The sequence below is a fragment of the Talpa europaea genome, assembly GCF_964194135.1.
Source record: "Talpa europaea genome assembly, chromosome: 1".
Lineage (NCBI taxonomy): Eukaryota > Metazoa > Chordata > Mammalia > Eulipotyphla > Talpidae > Talpa > Talpa europaea.
Window position 1 is genome coordinate 54,785,795 of NC_140073.1, and position 20,779 is coordinate 54,806,573.

At 36.4% G+C, this 20,779-nt stretch overlaps 1 protein-coding gene across 18 annotated transcripts in view; it reads right to left on the reverse strand.

The window, feature by feature from the left end:
* Nucleotides 1–20,779, reverse strand: part of DLG2 (discs large MAGUK scaffold protein 2) — a gene marked incomplete at both ends in the record, with an annotated part of 1,956,162 nt that overhangs the window by 561,000 nt on the left and 1,374,383 nt on the right. For all 18 annotated transcript variants that reach the window (XM_084247148.1, XM_084247146.1, XM_084247145.1 and 15 more), the window contains one exon: nucleotides 16,940–17,109. In XM_084247148.1, coding sequence (XP_084103274.1) covers nucleotides 16,940–17,109 — 170 coding nt within the window. The remainder of the gene's footprint in view (nucleotides 1–16,939; nucleotides 17,110–20,779) is intronic.

Genomic DNA, 20,779 nt, shown 5'->3' on the forward strand with positions numbered 1-20,779 from the left:
TACTGTATTTTATTATTGGTAGACTAGAACCTATCTTTTTATTATACTTTTTCTGAATTTTCTTGGCCATTCTTATTCATTTTCCCATATGAACTTCAAAAGAATCTTTTCTTGTTTAAAATTTTTAGTGCTATTTTTGCTATATATTTTTATTCTAACCATGAAAATCACGTGTTTTGATGTTGTGTCTTTTTCCCAATGACATGAGAGTGTTTTTTTCTTGTATGTACCTTAGTAGTTTTTTAAAGTTCCTTTTATATAAATCTCTTGGTTATTCTTGTGTTCATCATTTCTGTTGCTACTTTAAATGATGTTTTCTTCCATTACATCTTTTATGATTAATTTTCATATGTGTATATTTGCATACTTTTGATTCTGCACACTAATTTTATACCAACCCATCTTACTGAATTTTTTATTGTTTTAAATAATTTTTACTTATTACCTTAAGATAAAATTTAACCTTTTCAATTCATAATCAAACTATGTCTCAAAAATATAATTAACAGTTGTGATAAAGGACATATTTTGAGAAAAGCTGCATGATTGGCAATACTTTTGAATTCTTGACTCAGGCAGCACACATTAGGCTACCAGCTCTTTTCTCAAATCTCTGTATTTCCTATTAATGCAGCTTTAAAGTGTTTCTTTCACCCTTTATTTTTTTAAGTGTGTGCCTGCCATGACACTTCAAGCTTTCCTCTTTGCCACTAATTTTAGTGATCTCCATTTTATCCTGTTTACAATATATTCATAATTTCTGTAATGATGTTATTTAGGTCCTTCATTGGGCTCCTTAGGTCTGCAATTTTTCGCTGCAACTTAGTCTTCGTTATTTTGTCTCTCAGTAATTGTTCATTGAATCTACTTTCCAGAAATTGTTCTGTAGCATAAATTGTGATTAACTTCTTTCTAATACTTGAATCATCTTTTTTTCCCCTTCTTTTTCTGCAGGTTACGAGAACTAAAAAATCACATAGCATTAGCAAGATGAGTTTTCGAGTCAGTTATCTATAATTTGGATCCTGGCCAGACAGCATTTCTATTATTTCAGTTAAGTTTCTAAACCTCATATCTTCAAATATAATAAAGACTCCTTTTCAGGGAGTCTGAAGAGGATTAAAAGAGATATACATGTAAGTCACTAATAACATAGCCTAACACATAGTAAGTGCTTACAAATTAAATTACAGTGTTTGTTTTTGGCTTTGATCGCGTAGTAAGTCATTCACAGAGTTACTAAATTTTCTTCATCTTGCTCATGTTTGGGCAACTCAGATATTCTACTTGGTCTGATACAGTATAAGTGACTACCAGTTCTCTTTTTATGTATAATTACTTTGATTTTCCTTCTGAATTACAGTGGATATTCTGTGTTCGTATCACTTTATGAACTTCAGGGAATAGGGGAATAGTTTAGGGGAGAGCTCAATATATGCTGTAGCAAAGTATGCATTTTTCTTATGGCACTCAAATTCTGCTCTCCTTTGAGATTCTAATTAAATGTCCTATACCACAGTCCATCTATTGGGGTAATTTTTCTAATTCAGGGTATGAGTATAAATTCTAGAGAATAGCAGCATTACTGTCCTCTTTAGATTACCCCAACAGCAAGTTTCAACTACTCTTTGAAAAAGTAAGCCCCCTGGCTAAATTTACTCTTCTCTAGATGTGCTACAATTGGTGAGAGGTCTCAGGATTTTGGCAATCACCAATATAGTTTTAGGAGGGGACTACGAGTGGACTAGTACCCGAGCCTTTCCAAGTCTTGGCTACTGCTTATTTCCATAGTCACAATTTTTGAAGTGTATTGCATTTTTTTAGCCTTACTCCTTTTTTACTATTAATAAAAACTTTTTATTGTTATGATTTTCCTTACAATTTGTTCATTGTGTGAGTTACTAGAGAAGTTCTTAACATCCATATAAGAATAATCTGTACCTGTTACCTGGAAACCAGTCTTTAGCAGTATGTACATCTTGTTTGGTAGAAAGCTCTGCCTATAGACATTATTTTTACCTTTATCTTTCAAATATTTTTATATCCAGTCCTTTCTTTTATCTATGGGGCTCAGCTTCATAATTATATATACAGGGTAGCACATGATCAACCAAATTCCATCTAACAATTCTAAGAATACTATTTATCTCTGTATCCCTCCATTACTTGTAATTGACACAAATGAAGAAAGGGTGGCTATTGAATAACTATTTAAGAATGCTATTAATAGGTCAATAGTCCAGATACAGTCAGCTATATTATATTTAATAGAGATATATATGAATTTATACATTTGTATTAAAAATCAATTATTTAAGATAAATTATAATATATCTGACAGTCAGCAGTTCATATCAAGTATTTAATTGTCCATAATCTTGAATATGAAGAATATGGAGTTTACATATACAACTTTACTCATATGACTTGTACTTATATGAAGGGATCGCTATATACAAGTTTGTGTACAGTTATTTAGCAGGGATTCTGACAAACTTCAGAAAATTCATAGATTAGAAACAGTAAAATAAAGATTCTTTAAATCATGATATAGTAATACACTAAGGAAAACTGGGGTTCCTTAGTCCAAAGAAGAGAGACCTACATGGAGATTTGGCAGTTACCTACAAATATGCAGAGGGTTCTCCTATGAGATCTGTCTGGAAAAGGAAAAAGAAGAAACAAAATTGACAATTTTAAAGGAATTTCTGCTTTCAGCTCAACTACAGGGGAAAAAAAATCAGATTGAGGTGGTCTTCCAGGTAAAATCTACTGGCAGTGTTGAAAAACCTAATTCTTCCTAAAGCATTAAAGCAGAGGTTGAAGTCTTGGTCAAGACTTCTTTGTGTATATATCTATCAAGTGCTTTTGTAACTATGTATGTATATATAAACTTCTCACTTTATATAGGCCACTATCTCCCTTGAGCGACACAATATTAACAATTTTTACTACTGTAGTTAGAAAATGTTCAATTAATATTTTGTTAAATATATTACTGAATACATGTATTTTGAGAGATTAGACTATATGAGAGCTAAGAATTCTAGTACATTAAAATTATGATTTTCTTAACTAACCACATTTAGTTGATTCAAATGAACAAATCTATGAAGGCAAAAAGTTCCCATATGACTCAAATACTCATGGATATTCTACAAATATTTTTAGATTATTAGAAAGTAATTACTAAACTCTTCATATGACTAATGGCTTTTTCTGAACAAATTGTATTTGCCGTCTTCATTCACCACTATAATACACTGACCTTGTGCCTTAAACATTCTCAACTTTTTCTAATACATATTAATCGTGGTCATTTCCAACTTTCAGTGGATTCTTGTGGGATTTCATAAATAGCTAACTCGTAGCATATTCTATGTTTAAAATTTCCTAAATTGGCTTTTTTGGGGAGAGGCTTTAAACATTGTACTGTACCACAGAGGTTGAGCGCTGGGTTGCGAAACTGCACGCGGCCTCTGCGGCGCCGGTTCGATCCCCGGCTGCTCCCCGGCCACCGGAGGAGGATCCCACATGGTGCGCAGACCTCTCCTGCCGCCCGCTGCTCCCCTCAGCAGTGTACTTCAGTCCTTCTGCCTGCTCTGCTCCCCACTCTGGCTCTGGTGAATTCTCTCACCCTCCCATGCTTCTGACTGTACCCAGTGCATGTATAAACAAAACAAACAAACAAATAAAATAAATAAATAAAACATGCCTCTATAAAAAAAAAATTAAAAAAAAAACATTGTACTGTACCAATTCTATCATACCACTTTCCCCTCTTTCCTAATTTCATTATGGATATTAAAAACAGAAATTTTGACCTTTCTACTAGGGATAAAGTACCCAATGTTTCTAACTGCAATTGAATGACGCTCTAAGACAGAGTTCAAATAGTACAAGATTTTTGACTGACAGTTAATGGCATTATAAGTCATGGTCCATGAATAAAATATACTGAAAGCTTTAATTTTACTGGCTCTGAATGTTCCATAGAAGGAGAAGAATTTAATGTGCACTGATAAGTTAAAAAGCCAAAATGTATTTAATTGGCACAGCAGGCCTCTCCTGTCTCTCCTGCTGCTTCCCTTAGCAGTGCATTTCAATAAATCTACCTGCTCTGTTCTCCATTTGGTCTGTAGTGAATTATTTTCACCCCTTGCTCTTGAGCTTATACTCTATTCTCCCCCATGACAAATTATACCTCAATTTAAAAATAACAAAACAAAACAAATGAATTTACTTAGGGGACCATGATGAATTCAGCATGAAGTCAGTGCCAGCAAAGAGAGATGGAATTATTTCAGTCTAGGTGAATATCCGTGTTATAAAAAGGGCCTTGGGAGAAAAGCCACACCTCCTTATTTCTTATCATTCCTGTAATTTATCACTTATGACTGCCTTGCATAACAGCTATTCTTGAAACAAAATATTTATTGAGTGATTGGATGATTATTTTCTGCATATATTTACTGCTTAAAAAGGAAGAACAAAGAAGAATACTTTAAATCCTCACAGTAACCAAGACAGCTACACACTATGCCCATTTAATAGTCAGGTAAAGCAAAGATTTATATGTATGGGTTGTCCAAATCCTAAAGTCTTTGCATGAAATTGCTTTGTTGCTGGCCATAAATTGCAAGGATTTATACTCATAGTATTTACCATTGTAACACATTTCATTTTAAAACATTAAAAACTGGGCCTCCCCTGATGGCATAGGCAGTTGAGCACCACACTATGAAGTTGTCCAAAGCCTCTGCAGCACAGGTTTGATCCAAGCCGGCCATTGAGATACCCACATGGCACAGCAGACCTCTCCTGTCTTACCTGCTGCTCCCCTCAGCAGTGTATTTCAGTCAGTCTGCCTGTTCTGTTCCCCGCTCTGTCTCTGTTGAATCCTCTCACCCTCCCCATGCATCTGGCCTGTACCCCAGTTCTTACATAAATAAATAAATCTAAAAAAAAAACTATAAAAATAAATAAATAAAATAAAACATTAAAAAACTGCTATATAGGTAAATATTTGCTTCAGTAAATATTAACAACTAGTTAAACAGTGTTGGTAGTGTGAATTACATACTTTTGTATGTATGTCAAAAAAGCAGACTACATAGTGCATTGAATTATATGGTAAAAATAATTTTAACTATTTATTTTTAAAGATTTATATTTTAATTATTTATGCATACAAGAACTGGGGTACAGGCTTGAGGTGCAGGAAGTAAGAAGAGTCACCAGAGACAGAATGGGAAGCAGAACAGGCAGAACTACTGAAATACACTGCTGAGGGGGGGCAGCAGGTGAGACAGGACAGGTCTGCTGTGCCATTTGGGTTAGCTCCCTGGCCTGGGCTCAAACTCCTGCCTCAGTGGTTGGCTATAGCTTGATTACGTTAACACTTTAACCCCTCTACTACCAGGGAAACCCACTTAAACCCTTTAGTCTATACTTCTCCAAAGAGACAAACAGATGGCCTACAAACAAGCACATGACCAAATTATCAAGATCAGTTATTATCGGGAAATGCAAATCAAAACCACAATAACACTTCATACCTGTGAAAATGACCCAAGGCAAAGACTAGAATCAACACATGCTAATTAGGTTGTGGAGAAAAAGGAATCCTCTTATACTGTTGGTGGGATTCTTGACCAGTCTAGTCTCTACTAGAAACTGTAGGAGTATTTTTAAAAACATTAAAAATAGATCTACAATATGATATAGCCATTTCCACCATATGATATAGCCATTCCTTTGGGTATCTACTCAAAGGATACATAAGCACTAATTTGGAGGGTTATATGTTCATTGTACACTATTTATAATAACCAAGTTATGAAAAAAATGCAATTGCCCAAGGATATATGAGTAGATTAAGAAAATGTGTGAATGTATGTGTGTAATGGAATACTACTCATCTATAAAAGAAGATGAACTCTTGCCATTTGTGATAACACAGATGAAGCTGGAGAGGCTTATGTTAAGCAACATAAGATAGAAGGAGAAAGGCAAATACTGATATTGCATGGTTCTGCTCATATGTGGAATATAGAAAAACAAAACAGAGAGTTAGACAATACCAAACCAAAACAAACACTAGAAATATGGCTGTAAAACTGAAACTATCAGTGGGGGATAGAAAGGATGGAGAAAAAAAGGGTGTCCCCCAAAGGACTGTGGTAGATAACTCTAAGTGCTTTGGTGGTAAGAGTGGTGTGGTAGCGTACACCTGAAGAGGTGGGGAATCCTATATTTATGACTCATATAGAGATGTAATCCAATGTTACATAAATAAAAAATATAAAAAAAATAAATGTGTTCTGGCTTGTATGTCAATTAAGATTCATACTATACACAGTCACCTTTGAAAATATTTAAAAATAAGTTATTTTCTCCAATGAAACTTCTATTTTACATAAAACATTAAGACAGTACTTGCGGTTACTTCTGTTTCTTGTAATTTCTAAACTTATTTCACTAAACATGGTTCATAGCAATTACATTTATCCAGTTAAAGATTATGAATAAAGCTGGCATTCATCAAAAAAAAAGGTATCCAAAAATATTTTCACAAAGCTATTGGATATAAATTCTGTTTAAACCTCAAGTAAGTAAATGAAGAAAAGAAACAATGGTCATTTGCTTCCTTCAGAGAGCAAGAGAGAGGAGTGGCATTCCTTAACTTCAAAAAGAATTTAGCAAAATACGGTTTTACTCACTTATAATTTTATAATGCACAGAAAAGTCATGATTACAATGGCCATATTATAGGTTTTTTAATGAGTAAATCATTTGCTAAAATATCTCAGGTGAGAGCTCCATTACAGATATCTTTATGAAGACTGACCGAATATTTGCTCAAAAGAAAGCCTCTTAATCCACAGCACATAGCTTTTATGCAGAAATAATTAAAAAAGCTAAACATTTATATATTTAAGAAATTCTAAAAAATCGCCTGGGAACAGGGTAAAAATAACTGTGTTGTCTTTTGTCCAAGTAAATAAAATCATTTCCAAGAACACTATTTCCATGACTTAAAGAGCTAGGCACTTTCTTTTTGACTCTGAATATTATATTTCAATAAAAGGGTTGCGCTACACATACACTCAAGCAAATTGCCTGCTGTACTAAAGGGGACAATTTTGGTAATTCAAAAGGACTGAAAAAATTTAGCACAAAAAGGAAAATGTAGTGTTTGGAGACCTCATGCCAAACATTTGAATTTGCCATTTGTGCTTATTAAGAGTCAAACCATTGTTTAGAATAGCCCTTCACCACAAACAGGTCCACCTACCACTTAGACCTCAGAACCCAGGATGTGGGCTGGAATAAAGAGGAAACTGGGCCTTGCATTCAGTGACACATTTGCACATGCTTAAAAAATGAATACACATCATTATTTACCCCATGGCAAGAAACGGGGGGGGGGGGGGGGAGTGGTTGGCATCCCTTGATGCAGTAAATAATTGGATACGAGTAATCACAACAGTTGCATAACCTTTGTTTTCTCCTTTAGTTTTTGCCATGTCTTCTGCACTTACTGGGTATGAATGGATGGATTCTGGACAATTGACAACTCCACTAACCTAAAAACTCCTAAGTTGTTGTCAGGTGACGGTATTATTAAAGAATAGCATCAGCAAACTATCCATGGACAGTTTAAAACCAAAACAATTTCAGAGAAGGCAATCTCTGTACTATGCACAAAGATGATTTATCTAATTTTCAATTAAACTTTTAGTTCTCTCAGTGCTCACTAAGCATTTATTATCTGTGTAATACCTGCAATTCTAGGACTATCTAACAAAAGGCAAGTTACAGAACAGTCAATTTATCAAATGACCATCTCTGAAAACTGCCAAATGAGTTTACCACAAAAGTTGTGAGAAGGTTCACTTTGGCCATGTTAGTTTTAGAGAGAAAATATTAGAACAGACTTAGGAACAAAGACAGATTGGAGAAAGGAATTGAGTATACAGGAATCAGTTAAGCTGATTAACTTCATTCAAATTAGGTATTTGAGAAATTTTCTATCTGTAAAGTCAGACAAGTGTCAAGCTGATATTTAACCATGCTGCATAGTAAATCTTTGATGCAGGCTATAAAGAAAAAGTCAAATAAAAATCTTCAATAAACTTGAAAATTGTTTTTGATTAATCCATCTATTTAGCAAAATGCTACATGATGCTTCAAGATTTGTTTTGTCTTAATATCCTGAACAGATATTTTCTGTAAGCTAGTAAAAAATAGGGGTTAAAGGAAACCCTTTTAAAAGACTACTTCCCTTCTAAAAGACTACTTTGTTCAACTTCTTTTACCATTTATTTTTTATTCCTTTGTAACATTGAAGTGTTACAACTTTCTGTCACAATTCCTCCAGAGTGGTCAAACTCAACCTATGAACTTGTACTTCCTTTTGATATGTTAAGTGAGAAAAATTTAGCATAGGCTGGAGTAGAAATTGTAGTATCTGTGTAGTGTTAGAATTAATAACTTGTTCATCACCTTAATTTGCATTAGTAACATATATACTTCCTATATCCTAAGGGTTGTTGGGTAGTATGGTAACAAATTAACAAACAGATGAGGAAGTAATAAAGTATTTTACAAGTTCATAAATGTGAAAGGTTTCTTCCAATTTTCACCTATTGATGACAGTTCTTGTGGAGGACACTGAAATGAGCTGGTTTGTCTCTTGGGGGATGGACATGATGTGGGTAGGAAGTTAGCACAGGGGTAAGGGAAAGCATTTCAAAGGTGGAAATGGAATGAGATGCAGGAGCGTATGACACAGGGCTAAGAAATTATACCCAGTCCAGCATACCTGGATCAAGGAGATGCATGAATGATAGAAGAGAGGACAAAATTAAGTTTTACTGCTGGAGAAGAGGGAAATTAGAGAGGGCTTGAAATGTTGTGGCAAGAAATTCAGACTCTTCCATAGCAGCAATAAAGAGCCACTAGAGACTTCTCAGCAGCAGAGAATGATTAGTTAACCTGTGATGTGTGGAAGATTCACCTAAGAGAGAGGTGTAGGTGTGGAAGGGACAATGGCATTCATTATAGTAGACTGGAGGAGATATAATGAACATATGAACATCGTAATGTCAGTAGAGATTTTACAGAGGTGACTAGTTATGTTGGGGATAGCTTCCAAAGGACACAATGCCTAACTTATTTGTGTAAGTTAGTATAAAGGAAAAGAATAAAGGAAAAGGACTTTGATTTTTATAATTTGGATGACTGGGACAATCTTTAACATAAATACAGAGGCCCAAAACAAGAGCAGATTGCACTGGGGAGAGGTATGTGCTAAAAAAATGGTGTTAAGGGCACATCATGCCTAGAGTTATTTCTACACATGGACTCTACTAAATTATCAGCCCAAACAAGGAAAATTAAGGAAACATACATACATATAAATACATATAAATATATATGCACATTTTCATAAAATATCTTCAGATGCCAAATCATAACCCAGACCTGTCAGAAATTTGTGTAGAGCAAGAGAGAGAAACATGGCTGTTTGGATGACATGCTAACATGAGGAAGAAGCACAAAGAGGCTAATATACTTGACTGAAGCCTAATAATTGCTTAAAGATGTCCAGGGGCTTCACGAGTATATAAATGGCTTCTCTAATGATTGAATAACACCACCACTATAAAAGGTCATTAGTACTAGTCATGAACCAAGTATCACAAATAAGAAGATGGTCTCTGTACAGGTTAGGTGTGTAGTGCACCATACTATTCATGTATGTGTAAATGCACTCTATGATGTTTGCATAAAAATAAAATTACCTAATAATGCAATTCTCAGAACATACCTCTGCTGCTAAATGATTCGTGACTGTCATGACTTTTACAATGGTTTTATTTTATATTTACAGCTACTTCTGTATAAAGCAGAGAGCTACACTCTTCACTGCATTTTCAGTTTGTGCTAATAATAGACCATTATAAGTGCTAGATATATGTGTTTGCATATATATATGTATATATAGTTCAAATCTTTTTTAAACAATAAAGTATAACTACAAGTCACTGCTGAACAGACTTTATCACTCAATTTTTGTGAAAAAGTAAGATGATTAAAATGAAGTCATACCTTACACCAGTGAGAATGGCACATATTAAAAAAAAATGGAACAAAATTTTTGGCTAGGATGTGGAGAAAAAAGAACCCTCCTAAACTGCTGGTGGGAATGCAAACTGGTCCAACCACTATTAAAGGCTGTGTAGAGGTTGCTCAGTCTAGTAAAAATGGAGCTTCCATATGGCACAGCAATTTCACTTCTAGGAAACTGCCCAAAGGACACAAAAACATTAATTTAAAAGGATACATGCACCTTTATGTTTATTGCAGCACTATTTACAACAGGTAAGATATGCCCAAAAATAGATGACTGCATCAAGAAGATGTGGTATATATACACAATGGAATATTACTCAACAACCAAAAAAGATAAACTCATGCAATTTGCAGCAATATGGATGGAGCTGAAAGGGATCATGCTCAGCGAAATAAGCCAGAAAGAAAAGGAAAATAGCAGATGGTTTCACTTATAGGTGGAATGTAGGGGAACCAAATAAGGGATCAGGAAAAAAATAATTATCATATATTAAAAAGCAAAATTAACAGGCAACTATAAATCAGAGACATTCTGCAGGGGAAGGGGAGAGAGAGGGGTCACAGGGGAGGGAAGAGCATAAGGGACTATGGCGATGGTGCATGGATGAATTGGTGGTGGGAATTCTACAGGGACTATACCTGAGAGGAGAAAGCATAGAATGTACAAAAAGAATGATGTAAAACATACACAAAATAAAATAAAGTGATGTCATAAACAAATCTATCTTTGGATATTAATAAAGCTACAGCTTTAACATTTTCAGTTTTAGAACTTGCCTTAAAACTAACTATATTAAACTTAAGCAACTAGAATACACACATACACATATACACATACATATATTGTTGAGGGAACACTGGTTTGTAACACTGCATATGACTCAAGTATAAGGTCACACCTCACAAAGGTGTTACCATACCACATTCAACCACAAAGCATCCATATTCCTCTACCATGGCCCATTGGGCCTTCTCCCCACTTTTGCTATTTACCTCCCCACTTACCCCCGGCCCCTCAATTCTCAATCCTACAGTAAGACTTCCAGGGTTTGTTACTGGCTTGGTTCTGCCTGACCTTTGGTTTTGTTTCTCTATATTCCACATATGGGCAAAACTATCAGTATGTGTCTTTCTTCCGCTGATTTATTTCACTTAGAAATAATATTTATAATATTTATAATATTTCACTCAGAAATAATATTTCACTTAGAAATTTATTTCACTTCTCCATGGTTCTCCCCGGTGGCGCAGTGGTTGAGCACTGGGTTGCAAAGCTGCCCACAGCCTCTGCAGTGCCAGTTCGATCCCCGGCTGCTCCCTGGCCATCAGAGGAGGGTCCCACATGGTGTGTAGACCTCTCCTGCTGCCCGCTGCTCCCCTCAGCAGTGTACTTCGGTCCTTCTGCCTGCTCTGCTCCCCGCTCTGGCTCTGGTGAATTCTCTCGCCCTCCCACACTTCTGACTGTACCCAGTGCTTGTATAAATAATAAATAAATCAATCTTTAAAAAAAAAAAGAAATATCTTCTCCATTTCCATCCATGTTGTCAACAATGGCAATGAACACAGGAACACATATATCCATTTGCATTAGTATTTTTACATTTTTAGTCTAGATTCCTAGGAGAGGGGTTGCTGGATCATATGATATATTAATTTTTAATATTTTAAGAAAACTTCACACTGCTTTCCATAAGGGCTGGACAAGTTTACATTGTCACCAGCAGTACCTTTTTCTCCACATCCTCATTGCACGTATTGTTTCTGGTGTTTCTCATATGGGCCATTCTCACATGTATGGGATATTATATTATGGTTTTGATATGCATTTCCCAGAAGATAATTGATGATGAGCATCTGTTCACCAATCACCATGTGCTTGTAGGTCATCTGTATATCTTATTTGGAAAAGTGTGTTCAGCTTTCCTGCCTATTATTTATTATTTATTTTTTTTAAGATTTATTTTCTTTATGCATGCATGCATGCAAGAGCTGGGGTGTAGGTCAGAGTTGTGGGGGATGGGGTTAGAGGATTCACCAGAGACAGAGTGGGGAACAGAATAGGCAGATTGACTAAAACACACTGCTGAGGGGAGCAGCGGGCAAGACAGTAGAGGTCTGCTGTGCCATGTGGGTAGCTCCCTGGCTAGGATTTAACTCATGCTGCAGTGGCTGCAGATAGCTTCATAGTGCTGAAACTTAACCCCTTGCGCCACCAAGGGAGGCCCTTTCCTGCCTATTTTTTTGATTGGGTTTTTCATTTTTCTATTTGTTGAGTTATAAGAGTTAATAATAACAGTTTAAAAGAAGACCTGTCTTCTCCTTTCTTACATAGGTTTGTGTTTTTGGCTTAGTCCACAGAAACGAATAGTCTGGACATGTTTAATTATATAACTCAAAGTTATCTCTTATAGTGTTACTGAGTTACACACTAAATAGGAATTGTAAAATTATTTTCTGAGAACCCACATGTACACTTCATATTTTCTTCTTTGAATAATTTTGGTTACTAGATGAGTCTGTATGAATTTGTCTAGTCGCTATTTCCTATTTTTTTTCTCCACTGAGAGACCCCATATAGACACCCCAACTGTTTGCAGCAACCAAATCTATAACAGTGAGGCTAGGGAAATTTTTTATGTATTGTTATAAAAAGGTATTCTAAATCAATAATTCATATTACACAAATATCCATTAATAAGTAGAATGTCATAAATCACCAGCCAGGTGATTTTATTTGAACACTGGGAAGATTAACACTGCCATCAACACAGAATTCCACATACAAAAGTCATATCATAATTAGGAATCTGTACAATAGATGAACACAAAGATATAGAATTAGAAAACTATAAATTTAATTCTATCACAACTTTTTTCTTAAAAATAAAATACAACAAGAAGGAATAATTCAGTTCACCTTCTGGCCTATTTAAAAAATTTAACAAAAAACAATCTCCCCCCCAAAGTATAGTCTAGATATGCCAGTTAAATAAACTTAATAAATGCTTATCACTTCAAAATAGCTGAACTAGCTGTATCTATGATTTTTATGTTAAAGATTATTTAAGAAAAGTGAGAACATCAATTCTCCAGATATATGCCCTATCAGAAATTCTGAAAATCATGGGGGATATTAGGAATATTAATTTGACAATATTCAGACAGAGGTTCTCCAGTTGTACTTCCAAGAGTTCTCCTTCTCACAAGTATCCCAGGCTTCCCAAACTGTCCACTAATTAATTATTAATCTTCTTAGAACAGAGGTTCTTCAATGGGAGCACCATGTCACAAATGATACCCCGACCCATTAAATTGCTCAGTTAGGAAACTGGGGCTCATCCATGACAAATCCCATGTCAGGTTTATCAACGTGTGTCATAAATTATACCTGCAAATAAAGTTTGAATCTATCCACCTTTCTCTACCACCTTTCTTCAAGTAAACCCTGGCTAATCTCTGCTCCCATAATTGCCTCCTTCCATGACTTTTCTTCACAGTGGCTAAAAGATCTAAAACTGACAGATTTGATTATGTCACTCCCATGCTGAAAATTCTGCAATAACTTCCATTGCGCTTGAAATGTAAACACAAATCTTTTTCAAGGTTTGGCTGAAATGGTATTTGCTTAGATAAATCTCCTTTGAGTCACTCTTTAACCGGTATCTCTTACATTCTTTTCTGCGCATTCACAGTGTTTCCCAACATATATTATAGTTGTTTTCTCCCTGTCCTTGAGAACAAGAGCTATATTTTCTTTGCAAAAAGAAATTGATTATGTGACAGCTATACAATAAATACTAAATATTTGCTGAATCACTGAAGGATTAAATTAATTCATCCAGTTAGTCTTGCATTATACATGCTTAATCAAAGCTAGCCAGCCCCATCAGCCAGGACCTTAGCACTTACCACAGAGAGTGTCTTTGTGTCCAGTGAGGGATGGATAAGGATCTATGAAATCATGACTCAGGGTCCATCAGAGCTGACCCCATCAGATAGAAGTTCTCCAGTTGCATTAAAGTGATTTATAGTCACTTTATAGTGACTATATAGTGACTATATAGACTAAATTTATAGTTCTCCTTGCATTAAAGTGACTAGACTTCAATCTCTCTCTGAGCCAGGACAACATTTGAATTCTCCCATCATAATCACATCAGATTCATATCTATGCCCCACATGCATGAGAGTACCCAGGGTATGAGTTAAATACTACTACCCATTTCTATTAAATATATAATTTATATTCATTCAAAAATAAAGAATTAGAAGGTACTAGTGAAAATAGATTGCAAAGTATCATCAGAGTTAGCATAGGATCCAATGTCATTATTAAACTTACTTCATTTTAACATTTCCTGCATTTAAGGCTCTGGAAGAGGCACTAGGAATTTAACAAAGACTAAGACAGTTTCTTTCCCTGTAGGTCAATGAGCTTTATATAGAGAAATGAATCCCCGTCAGTAACTTTGGTATGATGACAGTACAGAAATGTATGATTGACTCTTAAACCTAACAGGAACCAAAAGACCCACACCTCTCTATAGGGATTTGGCAGGGAACTGCTTTCAGGTATGTGAGGTTCATTCTAATTATTTCCTGGTTCTCCTCTTCTTAGTAGATCAAGCCCATGTGAACCACCATCTGCCAAACACCAGGGACTATACTTTCATTGGGTTGTTGCCTGAGGATTCCTGGTTGACTAATGCTTATCTGCCCACTTTCCGTATCCCAGGGCCATTACTGTACCATTCCAGGCATAGCTAAAAACACAGTTCCGAGTGAAGTAAACCAGTTATAGGGGCCATAGTGCCAATGATAAAGATTTAAAAAGGTGTACCTGTTAAAATTGAGAAGTTTTGGTAATTGATTCCCTAGAGTCTTCAAGCGCCCTACTGAGAAAGAGAGGTCATGGGTGACTCAGCTAAGGGAGGCCCGCTAATAGACAGTGATGCTTTGCTGGGTGCTTAAAGCAGAGTCATAGGGCAGTGCTGAGTAATTGTTAAGTGAATTGTAGAAATAGCTATACATTATTTATATACATCTTTATAATAAAAATAGTGTAATGATCATTTTTTTCACCTTACAGCACTCTGCAAATATGATATTAGTAAAGATGTAGGGTATAAATTCAATGACCAGATACTGTGGTCATAGAAACAAATGCCCTACTTTTTGTTTCAGACTTAATTGTGATTTTAATACATTTGAACTTAGTCCATGAGGGTTCATTGACTGTCTTCATGACATTGCAAAACAATTATTATGAAGGCTGAAACAATCTATGGCAAAGAATACTACAAATAATATGCATATATAGCTAATAATTTTTGTGCAACTTGTGCTGCTACTATTGTAAATACTTTATGAAAATTGACTGATTTAGTCTTCACAACATTTCTATATATTTTTTCTTTTTAAAAAAAGGATGTTTATTGAGGTAACATTGACCTACAATACTGTTTATATTTCAGGTGTATAGATTCACAACTCTACAGATATATGTTATTCAGTTATTTGTTTTTTTTTAAAAATCCTTAAACATCTTGCTTATTTTTTTACAACGTAGGATTTCTAAATACAAGCACTATTATTATCTTCATTTGTACATGAGAAAATTAAGGCTCAAAGAAGTTAAACAATTTGCCTAAGGTCAAAGAGCTAGTTGGCTACTGAAATAGGGATTCAATATTAGGCACTTTGGCTCTGGAATGTGTACTCTTACTCAGCAAAGCAGTGTACTCTACTGCTCACCTAGTGCCAATACCAGTTAAATATTTAATTCTCATAACATCTGTGGGACAGAAGCTACCATTGAGATCTCTATTTTGAGGATTTGTTGAACCAACTTTGTCCTGCTAATAAGTAGATGAACCAGCCTTTTAAATGCAGTCCTATCTGACTCTTGGGTGTGAGATCTTAAAAACCACTCATTACTGCCTTCCAGTGAAGGTAGTGTGGTTATTTTAATTGCACAGAACATTAGAGATTAAATAGATATTCAGGGAAAAAGAAAAGATTTACTAAAAGAGTATAATAACTAGTAACAATCTCTAAATATCTGAAATCTTAAATATTTAAAATACTGATAATACAACTATTAGATTTTTCTAAAATGTATGAATTACTGTAAAGCTAATATTAAAAGTCATCATTCTAAAGAGCAAAGCTCAAAGGACTATTCTTTAACTTTAGTATAATGATTAATTGCACTGCTTATGTGATTTTCAGAGTAACTGAAATTACCTCAAGATATTTGTAAACATTACAAAAAAGTAAAATTTTAACTTATTTTGGCTACTCCAAGTATAAATTATTTTGTAGTACTTGTTGGATACAACACACAAAGAGTTTAACAAAATCAACACAAATCACAACAGTGTTATAAAAACATAATTGTTATAAAAAACATAACCGGTTTTTCTCAGGGTAGACTATTTCAGTTGTTATTCACATTAATATTTCACTAAATGAGAGGGATTACCATTAATTTCTGAAAAACTAGACAGTATTAATATACAAGTAATTAAGCCATGATGATCTACTAAGATTACAGTTTTATAGGAATGTGATTATCAATATTATTTCTAAGGCCATTACTACATAAATCTGTCCTTTGCATATATGAGTAAATATTTAGAGTATTGGGTTCCCTTATCCTCCACAAAAATCACTGTTGCAGGACTTTAAATCTCTAAGTAAGCCCTGAAAACAAGAGAGAATACTGTATATGGGTTGCGGTACAAGCATTAGTTAAGTGGTTTGTCACTGGTATCTTACTGTAAGATGTTTGTATTACCTTTAGGCCCTTTGAAGAGTTTGATTTCCACTACAGTCTCCAAAATGGGTCGTCTTCTACGCACGTAGAGCCGAACAATAGACCCTGCTTCTTTGAGAGCTTCCACCGCTTTACTGTGGGAAACCTCTGACACATCGACCTCGTTCACCCGCAAGATACAATCATTGACCCTGAAAGGAAGGTAAAGTGGTGAAGGTCAGCAGTGGGTAGGAGCACTTCTCAAATATTATTATGATCATCTACTCTCGATGACAGGAAATTCAGAACATAATCAGGGCCTCCCTGGTGGCTCAGGGGTTAAAGACAATGCTATCAAGCTATTGCTAGCATGAGTTCTATCCCAGCTGGCCAGGGAGCAACCCACATGGTGCATCAGACCTCTCCTGTTTCACCCGCTGCTCCTCACAGCAGTGTATTTCAGTAGATCTGCCTGTTCTGCTCCCTACTCTCTCTGGTGAATCCCCTCACCCCTCCCACCTCTGGTCTACACCCCAGTTCTTGTATGTGTCCATAAATACATCTTTAAAAAAAAGAACATAGTCAACTTTCAATTGTTTAAATTTGGAGGAAACACTTCAAATGAAGAAAATCAAGAAAATTTTAATTCCTTAGCCCTTCCAGCTTTCCCTATAATGACCACTGACAGGAAACAGAAAAAAAGAAAAAGAAAACGGAAACAGAGTAATAGGAGTAGAGGAAAAAGAGCCAGAAGGCTATGTAGATGGTAGTCCCTGGGTACCATGCAGCATGCCCCTCTCCCTCAGGCATACCCACCTCAGGAAGACAGAATGCAAAGTGGGCTGCAACAGATCACCAGGATTGAAAATCAATCAATCACTGCTGACCTAACTCTTCATCAAATTTGCACATTATTGTGTCAATCAAAACTGGACTGACTTAGAGTCTAATTTGAATTGCGGACCTGATTGTGAACTATCCTGCCTTTTCTTTGTATATTAAGTCCTTCTTATCAGCATCTGGAAAGTGGATTCAAATTCTTCTTGGGTATGTGTCTTCAGGGCTACAGTCCTAAAGTAAAAAACAATCAATCAAACAAACAAAAACTTCTTGTTTGTTCCAGTGTCACCAGATTTCTGTTCCTTGTTTAACACCATAATACTGGTTATGACACATACAGAACTAATTATAGTCCACTCTGACTGGAATTGCATCACCCATGGAGTAATCAGAAGGACACATATGTAAAAGGACACATATGTTACACCATTATTATGATTGATTTTAATTAATTTGAATAGAAGGTTAAATTTGAGTAGCTCTGGGAAGCTACTATGGATTATCGCGGCATTGCAATTGTAACTACAGAGGTTAATTTTTCTTAAATCCTTAACTTACCAATTATAAAATATATTCATTTTACTGAAAATAAAACAATGTAGAAGGAAGAAAATGTGACTTGATTATCTAACATAAATCTGTTAGCTTTCTGATAAACTGTTTTCCAGTGTTCTGTTTCTCTTTCTCAAAGTTATCTAGCAATATTACAGACATTTTCATTCATTTTCACAAAATTCACAGAAAATTTTAGATAATCTTCCTTGTATTTATTTATTTTGAACATTAAGATAAGTTTTACAACAAACTTCCTTTTTTTCCATTTTTCTTTCTCTTAAGATTTATTTTTTATTTTTGTGTAGAAGAACTGGGGTGCAGGCCCGAGAAGCAGGGGGTGAGAGGATTCACCATAGACAGAGTGGGGAGCAGAACAGGTGGATCTACTGAAATGCTATCCCATAGGTGGGTTGGCTCCTTGGCCACAGACTGAACTCAGGCTGTAGTGATGATAGCACCGAGACTTAACTCCTAGGCCACTAGGGGAGCCCCCTCTTTTGCTGTTTTTCATTGGAAGGAGTAATTTCACTTTTCTGTAAAAGTTCTAAAGTAATTTATAGTTATATTGACATGGATTGCAAATTTTTTATATCCTTGATAACAATTAATGATAATATAGTAATGGTGAAAGTATTGAACTTGAGAGTAGAAAGATTTTCCCCCTGATTTTAGACACATTCTAGAGTTCCACATCTCAGTTCATTTTTTGTTCAGAGTTATGAGGACACACCCTTACTTGACTCCTCTCTCCCACCAATACCAACCACACTTTTAGTTCTACCTTCAAATTCTACCTGCCATACACCCAGGTTTCTTCATCTCCATTGCTACCACCCTGGTTGATGTCAACCTTATTGCTCACCTGGATCACTTCTACACAGCCGTCTCCCTAGTCTACCCAGATGTTTGTTGTCACCTTTCAATCCATTCTCTACACAGTACCCAGGACAAAGGGAACATGATTGCTTGATTACTTGCCTTCCATTCCTAGTTCCTATTTCCTTCTTCCAAACAGCACCTGAATGTGTTCATGAGATATTTCTAAGCAATTATGTATTAATGAGAGAATAAGCCTAAGTTCAATAATTAAGCCCTATATTACTTTTAAGCACATAAATATTGGTAATTTTCATATATTTTAAAGATTGATTTTTTTATACATAGAAGAAATGGGGTGTAGGCCACAGGTATGGGGGGTGAGAGGATTCACCAGAGACAGAGTGGGGGACAGAGCAGGAAGATCTACTAAAATACACTGCTGAGGGGAGCAGCAGGGAAGACAGGAGAGGTCTGCTATACCATGTGGGTAGCTCCCTGGCTGGGATTGAACTTAGCCCACTGCGGTGATAGCACTGAGACTTAACCTCTAGGTCACCAGGGAGGCCCTATTGGTAATTCGTTTTTTTAAAGATTTATTTACTTATTTATACAAGCACTGGGTACAGTCAGAAGCGTGGGAGGGTGAGAGAATTCACCAGAGTCGGAGCGGGGAACAGAACAGGCAGACTGACTAAATACACTGCTGAGGGGCACACTGGGAATGGCAGGAGAGGTCTGTGCACCATGTGGGACTCTCGCCAGCGGCCAGGGATCGAACCAGCACTGCAGAGGTTGCGGGCAGCTTCACAGCCCAGAGCTCTACCACTGCACCACCGCGGAGGCCCTTGGTAATTTTTTTAACCCATGTGGGACTCTATATTCACATCTATAAAAGATATAATGGGAGCAACATGGCGGCGAGGAGACGCTGAGAGTAAGATCTCCCATTAAAAAAAAGTGAATAGGGGGCCTCCCCAGTGGCGCAGCGGTTGAGCGCTGGGTTGCGAAACTGCACGCGGCCTCTGCGGCGCCGGTTCGATCCCCGGCTGCTCCCCGGCCACTGGAGGAGGGTCCCACATGGCGCGCAGACCTCTCCTGCCGCCCACTGCTCCCCTCAGCAGTGTATTTCGGTCCTTCTGCCTGCTCTGCTCCCCGCTCTGGCTCTGGTGAATTCTCTCACCCTCCCGCACTTCTGACTGTACCCAGTGCATGTATAAACAAAACAAACAAACAAACCAGCAAACAATAAATAAAGCATGCCTCTATTAAAAAAAAATATATAAAAAAAAATAAAAAAAAGTGAATAGGGAGGAAAAGCGGCAGGTCCCAGTGAGAACTGGGGCACGGAAGATAAACGATAAACGGGTGACTCCAGCATGCCCGAAGAAGAAAGTTGCCATAAAAGAGGACCAGAAGGGAGGAAAGCGCAGAAACCTGCTCCCCTCCCCCGCCCACAAAGTCAGCACTCTCCGACCAGCAGAGAGGAGGAAAAAAAAAAACAAAAACAAACTAAAACGACCAACAAGAACAAACTACGCAGCAAGCGGACTGTGAGTGGAAAGGAACTATTTCAGCCACCACACCCCGTGAACGGGAGCTGTGGAGAATCCTGCAGGATTCGCCGCGGAGGTGAGCTCCAGGCGCCATTAAAGAGAGCCCCCCCCCCCC